General features: G+C 28.0%; 1 protein-coding gene across 6 annotated transcripts in view; it reads right to left on the reverse strand.

Annotated features, from left to right (window-relative positions):
- The window catches only part of LOC129959995 (oxysterol-binding protein-related protein 6-like), an 86,877-nt gene that overhangs the window by 35,820 nt on the left and 38,117 nt on the right, over window positions 1–12,940 (reverse strand). For all 6 annotated transcript variants that reach the window (XM_056072971.1, XM_056072968.1, XM_056072970.1 and 3 more), the window contains one exon: window positions 5,544–5,790. In XM_056072971.1, coding sequence (XP_055928946.1) covers window positions 5,544–5,681 — 138 coding nt within the window. In that variant the 5' untranslated portion in view covers window positions 5,682–5,790. The remainder of the gene's footprint in view (window positions 1–5,543; window positions 5,791–12,940) is intronic.

Raw genomic sequence — 12,940 nt, forward strand, 5'->3', positions numbered from 1 at the left:
ATTTACTTAATTCAGTATATAAAGAACACATTTCATACGTCAGCAGAAATTGAATATTTATTCATTATCTGCTGATTTAAGATTTCACTTCATTTATTTTAATCGCAGTAACTGATAAATTTTACTTACATGTATTTGTATAGTGTTATGCATTTTTTCCCCTCTCTGTATTTTTTATTTTATATTTCAGCGTGAAACTGCATTAGATTTTAGCGAAATAAAAATTTAAATAAGCACTATTTTCAGTATAATTATGCTAATAAACGCAAATATTTTTAGCTAAAAATAATGTAAGAATAGCGAAATAATGGAGCAAACTTATTTCTTTCAAAGCTGCAGATCTTCTTTTACATTATGCTAAAAGTGGAATTATTCCTTTCAACGCTGATTAAATTATAATGATGTTTTTTTGCTCATTATTTATGCAAAGATGCAAATATCTACTCAGTATGAATATGAAGGTTATAATATTTTGTCTGAAGGCTTAATGTGAGAAACCTTGGGAAACCTTGTGGAGTTAATCGATTTCAACTTATTGTTCCAAATCCCCCTCCCTCCCCAAACACAAATATTTGAAATAAATTTCCTCTTTGACAAAGATGCTTTTGGTTATGAAATCCATGTAAATAATACTATTTGGTATTCAATTTTGAATTATTTCTACTTACGTAGATTTCCTGGCTGTAAAAATGAATAAATCATTTAGGTTTGTCCCATACTTGATTAAAACCATTTTAATTATTAAGATTCTTGGGAAAAAAAATTTAAAAAAGTACTTTTATTTTAATGCATTTAATTAATTCCTTCATTTTGTACCCTTTGCAATTGTGCACAGGTATGAATCCTGCTTATCTCACTTTACTTACATTACTGTATCTAGTATTTTACCTTAAAGTTCTCCTATTGGAGAAAATAACTATTATGGACCCGGTAATGAAGATTCTAAATTGACTTTCCAAATAACAATAGATTTTCAATACAAAAAAATTAGCGCCCTCATATATATTTTAAAAAGATGTAATTCGAAAATGTTTTACAAAATGACCGGAAAAGTAAAGTGAAAAGCAAAATGTGACTTCCAAGACAATATCGATTTCATCGATTCATTTAAAGAAATCAATATTTGTCGTTGAGCTTTACTTTCCAAGATCACAAAAATACTAGATCGCAAAATACAAGATCGCAAATATAATATATATTTAAAAATAATTCATCTGAATTGTATCTAATTTTGGCACAGTTCTGAAAATTATGGGCGTTATCAATTACCGTCACATATATCGAAAAATCCTTCTCAAGATTGAAAATACACAAATGTGCAAAACTTAAGCATATTTTTTTTTTTCGTTATAATTCTCCAAAAGAAAAAAAAACCCATAGAACACAATCAAATGTTTAACGGATGATAAAAAGTTTAGAAGGAAAAAATTGAATAGGATGCATGCATTAAGGAAAGATGGCAGATAATGGCTATATTGACAGAATGTCAGTGCTACAAAACAGCGGTGCCTAAATCATCATGGTCCTGATATTTGCACAGGCATCATGTATTTGCTGAGTTGGTTTTTCATTGTAATGATTGCAAACGGCCTTTTTCTACAATTTCATAACTATATGATGAAAAATTACTTTATTGCTTAAGTTTTGCACAATAGTGTAACAAAAAAAAAAGTGCTTGAAATCTAATATTAGTCAAGAAGGATTTACACTTTTTTTATCATACATTTTATCCACATGATCCCAATTTAACTAATAAATAAAACCCATATTATGATGATATTATCAATGAACTTGCTATGAAACTAGAAAATGAAATCACATATTGCAATCTTATGCTAATAATCCACATATCAAGATATTTTTATTTGTTTATGAAGCAAATATTTTTGTAATTTGCTTTTTTTTTTTTTTTTTTTTTTTTTTTTGTAATTCTCTTGTGACTGATACGTAAAAAAAAGTAAAAAGTAAGTTAATCATATGTTAATTTAAAAGTAATTTAATCATATGTTAATCCTTTAAAAGTAATTTAATCAGTAAAAGTAAAATCTTTTTAAAAGTAATTTAATCATATGTTAATCCTTTAAAAGTAATTTAATCAGTAAAAGTAAAATTTTTTAAAAGTAATTTAATCATATGTTAATCCTTATATTCCTTAATTCCTTTTACACTAATGTGTGCAATTCAATAAATAGCAACATGCTATAAAATATTATTTTGTTGTACCAAATTTTTTCAAGGTCCTTGCAATCAGCTTTGCACGAGGCTCCGTTTCCGTTCGGACCGGACCTGCCAGGTGCTTTTGTTGCTATAACGAATTTAACTATCTTAATTCGAGAAAATTGAGTCCTCTTTTTTATAGCCCATAGGAAAGTATCAAACAATGTTTTGTAGTAACTTATGAAAGTAGTAGTCCAATTTTTTCATGACCAAAAATTCAATTCTTATCGAATTTACACATGCTGCATATAAAAGTATTTCCATCCTTCAGAAAAACTTATATTAGCCATGAATAAGCAATTATCGTATTTAAAAAAAAAACTTTCCATGTAATTCAATTGTAGTTTTTTTATCAATGGACAGCTAATTTTTACACGGTCGTCTCCTTTGGAAAAAAGGAAAAAACGTAATGAATGCAGAAATATCTTACACGTATCATTACCCCAATGTATTACACAAATTGTTATTTGCCTCAATCATTGTCTCTTTTTCAGAAAATGAAAGGAGAAAAACATATCTTATTCATATTCATATATAAAATGTAGTTTGGCAGACAACAGGATTATCTTGATAATACCGCAAAGAATGTAAGGAAAGACAACTAAATTTACCGTTGTTTGTTTCATGATTTCTGTTTATCATTTAATCCTAATTCTAATGTATCGTCATGCACCTACTTAATACAATGTCTACAAATAAATAATACTTAATTTTTACTTAACCTACTTCTGAGTTTACTCGCTTCCCGTTCTTTACCATTAAGTTGCAACAGCCAAGTTTTACCACCTTTTGTTGTCTAATATAACAAGTACATGCTTATTTGTTTCCGCTAATAATGTGAGAACCCCTTGGGGGCGGTCGTAACCCCAATAGTGTTACGATCCCTCCCAACAAACACATACTGCCTTGGCATCCGGGAAGATTTAAACGATCGTAATCGCGATAGCAGGAGGTGAGAAAGTGAAATTGGAGTCCTAAAGGCTATCACTGGCCAATACCCAACTATTTCCACAGGAGGTAAAGGTATGTCCTGCAGTTGGAATGGAGTTAACCAGAATCCACAATGATTCTATGCTCATCAGGGAAGCAAGAATACGCTGCTAAATTATCAGGCAGCTTTCCATTCATGCACTACACAAGTTATTTATTCAGTTAAGCAAATGAAATTAAGCATTTTTTAGCATATACAATATAGAAATTGATATACAATATGATTTGCAAAGTACATAGCAATTCATAGAAAGTGCTGCAGTTAGAATTTCCAAAATTTAAAAGTGGACAGAACAATCATACACTCACTTAAAATAGCACTCAAGCCAAATACAAAAATAACGCCCCTTCCCTCTTTTTTTTTTTTTTTTTTTTTTTTTTTTTTTAAATATACAATTTGGATGATTATGCCTCTTCTCAAACTTTATGCCAGCAAGGACTATGACTGAAATTGCAATTAAACCTAACTAATAATACATAAAACGTTTTTGTATTAATATAATCTAGCCGTCTTCGGTGATCAGAATATTCAATCAAGAAATTAAATGTACTAATTAAATGCATAATTTTATTAGAATATTTACTTACTTAGAGTGACTGGAATAATTTATTTTTGATACGCTGGGAATATTAATTGCTATAAAAATCAAAGAGTACGAAATATACATTGCAATACAAAAAAAAAAGAAAGAAAAAAATGTATTGCTATTTTAACTAAATGATTTAGGCCCTTACATTTAACTGTTACAAAAGTGGTAGGTCGAATGAATTTCTAAGAAATGTGAGATTTAATTAAGATTATTTATCCTCTTAATAAAAAATGAATTGAATTTAAATTACAATAACTGCATATAGCTAATAATAAAACAGATAGTTAAGCATATTAGAAAGGGGTGTTTATACATTTTTATAACGATTTCGGGACATTTAATCAGTGTTTAAAATATACAGATATTTTTCAAAATGTTCTATCTGCTTGCCTTTTCCACGACTATAAATCTTGTACGAACGGCGAGAAGGAGAATGGTGAGACAGGGGATAATGAATTTGAAGGGAGGTAGCGGTTTCCCGTTCTGATGACTTAATTTTTGATGCCGATTGAAAAGTATTTCAAATCAATCACGGATATAAAAACTGGAAAAGCATGAATTAGAAAAATGCTCCAAAAACTTTGTAGCAAAGTTTTATAACAAAGATAAAAGTTACAATATCTATATAAACCTAATTCAGGAAATTGATTTGCTACGGAATTTGATTTTGATTGAAAGGGATGTAAATAATGCATCAGACATATTGCAGTACATACTAAATAGTAGTTATAATGAGTTATTTCTAAATATATTAACTGTGTTAAAACATTTTTTTACATTGCCAATTACCATAACAAATGCTCAACGCTCTTTCAGCAAATTAAAATAAAGAATTGTCCTCAGTCAAGAATGTTTGCAGAACGCTTACATGCACTTACTATATTAAGCATCGAAAAAGAAATTGCAAAAAATTGCAAATTTTTCTGAAGTTATAAATAACAAAAATAAAATCACGCATAAAATAAACATGCAATAGTTATATGTTCATTTTTTTTTTTTTTTAAATTTTACCAAAGATTAACGGCCCCAAATGGTTTCTTTCACCCAGGCCATAGAGAAGGTCGGCTCTGCCCATTTCCTTTGCAACATTGATTTTATGACAACAACTGCCGAAATCTCGGTTTCGCACAAATAAGGAGCAAACAGAATTAAAACTCTTTACGTTTTTGCATTGAATAATCTGCCAGAAGACAATTTAATCGGATTCTCTTTTTCTGCGTCAGAAATTCAAATAGAAAAACAAAATTAAATGGATCTTGAAACCATGCGCATTTACCGATAAAAATATTTTGAAAAAAATTCTCCAACCAGATGTTTGGGGTCTTAAAAAATATCTCGGTCTATGAAATTGAATTAAAAATGCCAATAAAATTATGAAAATGATCTAATATTTTATGGCGGCCCTGTGAGGAATTCGAGATACTCCAATGCCCAATGTTTCGAGGTGCACACTTTCGGAAAAATTGTCTTAGTCTTCATGTAGACGTGAAGACCAAGTTGTTTGTTGTCGTTGGTTGAGCTGTTTTTTCCCCACCCCAGGATCAAAGGGCAATATAATAGAAATTTTTTTCATCAAACAGACTATTTAATAGAATCTCATTTTACAGGCTATATAGAAAAGTATAATTGCTAATTAAGTGGGTGGCTCATCAGTAGAAAATGTGATTAAAAAAGAATCTTACTGTTGGAGAGAAATCTGCTTACTCACAAGTGAGGAAAAAAAAAAAAACTTCCGAAGCTACTTACAGAATCAGACGTCCTGCTTGGACTTTTCCTTCTGTCGCAGATCTGTAATTCATTCAAACCTTTTTCTGAAGCTGATGTGTTCATTTTTTGATTTAGATTTCCAGGTTCAGTTGCTATGTGGCGTAGAGAGGTAGCCATTTTGAATGGACGCCTGAAATAAGCTATTTTCAGGCTGATTTAAGTTATCCAACTATATTCGGCTTCATAGTCACCTGGTAATAGTTGTAAAAACTAATAACATTCTGACCTAAAAATAAAAACAAATATTTACATTATTATTAATAATCTTCACTAAAATCTACAAATAAAATATTTTTAACAATAACATGAAGATATAATCAACTGTAAGAATCAATAATGACAAAAATTTTGGATATTAAAATTCAACATAAAACTTTGTTAAGACCAGTTATTATTACCATTATCAGTTTAAAGAAACAAAAATAATAAATTCCCCAACAATAAATTCATTTTCCAGGCTTGCCAGCTCCACCCAGAAATATTAAGAGAACTTAGAAAAATATATTCACAATCATGAGCATTTCCATAAATAAAACATTCAATGATTATCAACATTAGTCCGTATCAATTGGGTCTGATTTTCTCTCATCTTAATTTCGCTTATTTATTCACACGTCGATTTTTTTATATCTGTAATTTTATTCAAAATGAATCCAAGGATCAAAAGTCTTAGCGGGAACGATATAATCACGCTTCAAAATTAATTTTGATACTCAATTAAAAAAAGTTCTTCAAAGAAGTGGCATTTTAGTATCTTTAGTTCCTCGAAATTTGAAACCCTAGCCACGATCTCGAAAGTAATATAAAATAAATTTATAAAGACGCAGTCAAGATAAGGGGGGAGGGAATGTAATTATGCATGTTTCTATTATTTCATAGCAATGATATTGTGCACATATAAAAATCAAAGCAAATAACCAAAAATGATTATATGTTTTTTTATAAAAGAGACAATGAAATTCAAAAGCTTACAGCAACAATGCAGTTATATGTATATTTTTTGCAGAATCCAGTAGGTTCACTCTCTTAAAATGGAATGATGATTCAGTTTAAACTGATAAAATAATTGGTTTTTGCATATTACTTAAAATAGCTAATACTTTAGGTGGTATTAACCCTTTTGAATAAAAACCATCCAACAAAAATTATTTAAAATTGAAGTTTAGGTAGTAATAAATTATTATTTGTGAAAAATGACTTCTATAAACCAAATAAAGTATAAAAGGTACATAACCGATTGAAATGTTAAGTGATTTCAAATGGATCAATATACTTTAAAACATAAAAACAATTTCAATAAAAATCATATATATCTAAGATCAAGGTGAAGAATAAAAATAGAAACAAAATGTTAAGATTGATAATTTTAAATTTTGAAGCCGCGTTATATAAATAGAACGTATTTCACTGTTTTTTCAATTCTGTTAGTCAATTTTTACTGAAAGTGAACATATAAACTGAAAAAAAAAAAGTTTTCCAAATGGCTATCGACTACAATCTTAAGTGTTTAATATGCCATGGGTGAATTGTTTCCTCGTGTACAAACTATCTGTATGCATATTGTCCATATATGCTGTGTACATATAGAAAGATAATATACATATATTTCTCTCATATATAAATGTAATACATATTTATATTATTATTTCATACATATATTTCTCATATATAAATACATACTTACTCTCCATAATTAAAGGTATCTCTACTTTCTGTCATTATGTTCGACAGTGCTCAATAAAATTATAGCCATATAGAGCATTTCCCTGAAAAGCACAAATGCAGGATTGACTGTGTATTTCAGCAATTCCTCCGCCCGAGCTTCTATACCAGAATTACATGATTTTGCTAACGAAGAAAGAAAATTTTCTACGTTTCCGTGGACGTGCGAAAAAAAGCCTTTGAATTCATAAAGAAATCAATTAAAAATTTAACTAAAAAAAGATGCTTTCACTGTTCATATCATAAATTGGTGGGAAATGTTCGAATAATGACCTCGAAAAATTTGAAAAAGTTAACGAAACTAGTATGTTTGATACAAGAGTTTTATTTTTATTTCTTAAAGCTTTTTGAAAAACTGATTATTTTGAAAATATTCTATTGAAGCTCATTCTCAAATGTCAAGTACAAGGTTTCAGGTTTTTTGAAATATCAAGCATTTTTCCTCCCTCTATAACCATCGAGAATGATGCTACACACAAGATGTACAAAAAATAACCCAAAGCAATGCAAAATATTTTTAAAAATTCTATATTAAAATTTAAAATTCGGATTTCGATGTAGATCGAGTTACCAATACGACTACCTATGTTTCAAATTTCATGGCTATAAGTGCGATAGATTTTTTTGAATACCGCAAATGCACGTACGCACGCACGCACGCACGCACACACACACACACACACATCTTCAAAAGAAAGGAAAAACACTCAAATATCATTCGCATCAAAAGTTTAGAGTGTATTTTCAATATAAAAGTTTTTATATTTGCGATAAAGGATTCTGGTAGACGTTGTAGTTTGCATTTTACTGAAAAGTCATAGCGATCTCGTGATAAAAATTTGAAATTAAGGTACATAATTCTTATCTTATTATACAAGCGAATGCGAGATTTGAACGTATGAATTGTGAACCTTCTGTCAATAAACAATTTTGTACCTTCTATTATTTTTCTTTTTTTTATTACCCCCCCCCCCCCTACCTTTGTGCATTTCGGTTGTTGAGAATTGGATTATGTGACAAAATAGCTCAAAAAACAAAAATATGCAAATTTCGCTTTGCTTATTTTAACATTTTACAATAAGATAATTTCGCATTCTTTTAACCATAGTAATTATTTTTTTAAAAAATTGAATTTTATAACTGTTTTCTAGATCGATTTTAATTTGTTACTTAATTAATCTAATAATCTATTTATAAAAGATCCTGGGATTTTATTTGATTTATCTCCAGAAGGTATGTAATCTGTTCCTGATGTATCTTTATTATTTTCAATTTTTTCATCAATTAATACTTCTTCCTTTTTATCATTCATGTTTGGATCGATAATCAAGAACTTATGCCTAGCATTCTTTTGGTTGTCATTATTTTCTGGGTTTTGCTTTACTCTTTTTCCTCTTGATTGATATAATTTCATTTTTTGGCAGACATAATAAAAATAAAGCATAATAAATTCCTCGGTAGATTCACGGTTACTTTAATTACTTGAACCATTCCTCAAAAATATTTAATACATTCATAATATAAGTTTAATTCCTTATTATAAAGCAAAGAAAATATTTTTTTAAAAAAATATAGGAAGTCATTTCTATTTTCTAAATTTTTGATATGGATTCAATATTTCTTCCAGTAACCAAAACACAACAATTAATAATGTGTTTTGATAACATTCTAAAGTATTATAATAAATGACAAATAACAGAATCATACAAATTCACACGTGATAAATTCGTTGATAAATTATCATCGTTACATTTATGATCAAATTAAAATGCACAATAGCCTACAAAATCACGTGTATGCTTCATTTACGTTAAAAAACGTTTTTATACCATTCTGTTTCTCTAATTTGCTTTTGTATTTTAATGACTTATTTTAAGTGCTGCAAATCATAATTATTAAAAAAATATTTAATAAATTACTTACAAATTAAAATCAAAGATCCATTTAAAAAAATTCAAATATCATATCACATTTTTGAGGGATTTTTTTGAAAATAGAAAGCAGAAAATAAAAAGAAAGTTATTAATTTGATGGCGGAAATCGAAATTTAAATAAAGAAATATTTCTAATAAACCAAAACTTGTATAACTTTTTAACATTTCGGAGAAGATCACATTTGGATTTGATCAAACACAAGGAACTAAAAAAAAAATACAAAAATCCATTTTAAGAACATTATTGTAAAATTATGAACAGTTGAAAAATAGCCTTTTTTCAACTGTTCATATTTATACTTTGTTTGAACACCTATAAAACACAGTGAAAATCTTTAAAAAATCCTAAAAAACAACCAAAAATTTCGAAATTTCAGATGTTTATATAAGATTTTCCCAAGGAAATATATGACATCTTAAAATCGTAATTCAAACAACCTTTTCCACTAAGAAAATTCGGCAAGAAATTGCACCATTATATTTCAAAAATGAAAGTTTAACGCAAACGTTAGCGATTCTCCTATTAGAAGCTTAAAAAGTAAAATCATGAGACCGCAAATGAGGAAACAGGTATTCTAGTGTAGGTGGAATTATCGATAACGTTTCTTTTTTGAGATTGTTCAGTATTTGCAAGTAATACTGAATGGATAATCAAGAAAAGCGGCGATAGATTAAAACAAGTAATGCACATCGATTTTATATCAAATTAATGCATAGCTTCAGAATCAGTCACTCATAATGTTTAAAATTGATTCTATTGCTTCAAACAAAGAAAAATAAGTATATAAACATACTAAAACCTCCTTATTTAGTTCGAGGGACCGTTCCAAAACGATGAATTAGTGAATCTCGATTCAAAATACGATTATTGTTCATTGCAGCCGTTAAATATATTGGCACTCGTCTACTCTCTAATACGATACCAAAATCATTTAATATTTTAAATACTGCAAAATAATTCAAGGAATCATTGTAATCTTTTGATAGATTCCATAAAAGAAATTATGAAATTAAGTGATCGTCATTATTAAGTGACAACATCAAAATTAAGTTATTGCAATCATCTAAAGCAAAGAATTCTTCCTGCCTTTAATTACTTATCATACTCGTAGAATAAAAGACACAATTCTCATTATTGGATATGTAGTAACATTTTATATCAATTTATTGCAATAAACAGAAATTAAAACGACTGCCAAACTTCAGTAATCCCTTATGAATTTTGCAAAGGAAATCTGGATTCTAATTAAGTTACTTTTCTCTAGCATCCGATGCATTTTCACTGTGCATTATCAAAGTATTTCATGTATGCCGTTAAAAAGGAAAAATAGAAATACAGCACTAAACTGATGTTTTTCAACATTGATATGAATAGGGAAAAATCGTAACCAAAGTAATATGGATAAAATGCGCTAAAGAGTTTCGAAAAATATTGTCTTAAATGAAGACCGATATTCCTGCAATATCATTTTTAGAAATAATTGAAATTGAATTGAAAAATAGAAAGAAAATTGATTATTCAACATAGAAAAAATACCATCACAAAATAAAAGATTTCTTAGAGAGCTGTTCAACTGTAAATATTTCTTAAAATGTATGCGAAGTCTAAATAACATTTTGTAAGCAGCATTCAAATTTTAATCTATGACAAATAATGATTTTTGATCTGTTCATAATTGTAAGTTTAAGGAAGCTTTAACTACGTTCAAAAACAAAACAATAAAAAATAAAACAAAAATAATAAAGCAAATTCAATCAATATTAGTTTATGCATTTTACGCATCTTATAAAGGAAACTAAAAGATATACGATTTCAATCTTTTCCTTCTGTGATAAACTCTCGAAATTTCCTTATTCTCCTTTCGTTTAAAGAAGAAAAAAAGCTATACTTCCTTATTTCAAAAAGTCTTTCTTTCTATTTTTCTTTTTTGAAAAAAAAAAACAAAAAAACTTATGACAATGTGATGCTTAGATCTGCAATTAGAGATTAATCTGCAATTCATTTTCCTAAATTTGTGATAATAAATAAATGAAATGCGCACATGAAATTAATAAATCTAAAGAAAAAAAATTTCTGAAAGTTCAAGAGTTTTTGCAATAGAATATTTTTTAGCATAAAATTTTTAAAAAAATCAAAATATTTTCTTTTAAAATATTTTTCCAGATAATTTACCAAAAGAAAATCATTATTGACTATTATTATTACTTTGTCTATCATTATTGGCAGAGAAAATTGAGTCATTGATAATTACAAAAAACAAAACAAAACAAAAAAGCGTATATCCTTCTTTCCCTTTAAAATAGAAAGTTCAGACTAAAATGAAACACAAAACATTTAAAGTGGCAAGCTAGACAAGGTTCACTTTCTTTTGAAAAAATCGAAATGTCGAGACTTATTTTTCAGACGTTTTTGTTCAAAAATAAGAATTTATTTCATAAAATATTTATAGTAATCAAGAATTCCAACATACCAATTATCACAAAGGGGACAAGAATCCGTCATTGCATAATCAACGAACTTATAGCTTTACAACATATTTAAATTTAATGATGAATAACAAAGAATTCTCTTCAGCCTATATTTCACAGTAGCCTTCTGTACTAACTAAAGAAATATGATAATACAAAAACATAAAGACGCATATGAAGCTCCTCATTTTCGCTCTTCTGAGTCTGATCTGCTCCACATATATTTTTAAAATAAAAATTTAAATTTAAAATGCAAAATATAAAAAGGAAACAGGAGGGAAGGGGAAGGGGCAATGACTGTGAAATTACAACTGCAAAAATGCCTAGGATAGGTTAAAGAAAATATTGTTTAAAATAAAAAAAATAAAAAGTAGAAGAAACGCGTTAATCGGAATTTTAGACGGTAGACTGAAAATGTACTTAAATCTTTAATTTTATTGAAATATTTTATAGTAGATACACAGAAACAAACTAGTTTTTTTCTCTAGAAGATTTTAGTGATGTATCACAATTAAGTGAAAAAAATTTCTGTAGAACTGCAGCCAATTTAACCTGTTCGCGAATTTGAACGCTATAGCATTCATTTTTTAACTGTGATGCAAAATAATGTGAATGCTATAGAACTCAATTTTTCAATTCAATTCAATATAAAAATAAATCACCTGTCTATTTTTGCATCATAAAAATGTTTACGCTTCGCGAACTTGTTGATACACAATCTTCTCCCATGCTTCTTTATTCCAGTAGCTTCAAATATTATATCCGAATAGAAAGTTCACAAAACCATGAAGAGGGGGGGGGGGGGCTATTAATAATTACAAAAAGGCATTTGGTAACATCAATACATTTGGAGGAAAAACAATCTCACACCTCTTAACACAGTCCTTTCTTATAAATAGAATTGTTTTTTAAAACCTTTTAAATCGAATTTACTAAATTTTAATTCTACATAAAAGACAATCAGAAGTTAGTAATTTTTCATAACGACTTAACCCTTTATTTACCAAATTATTTTACCATCAATTTTTCAAATTTATTAGTAAAGTTTTGGTACAGAATAAATCCAGGAAGAAAAAAAATCTTTTTAATTAATTAAAACAATTTAATTAGTTAAATTAATAATAAAAGATTTTTAATGTTATTTCTTAGATGATATCTACTTTCTATTGGAAAAACGTTCTTCGTATTCTTTCAAATACTGTTAGAAAAAAAAAGCCATATTGTGAAAATATCAGTCGGATTTAAACGGTA

Source organism: Argiope bruennichi, chromosome X2 (genome assembly GCF_947563725.1).
Source record: "Argiope bruennichi chromosome X2, qqArgBrue1.1, whole genome shotgun sequence".
Taxonomy (NCBI): Eukaryota; Metazoa; Arthropoda; class Arachnida; order Araneae; family Araneidae; genus Argiope; species Argiope bruennichi.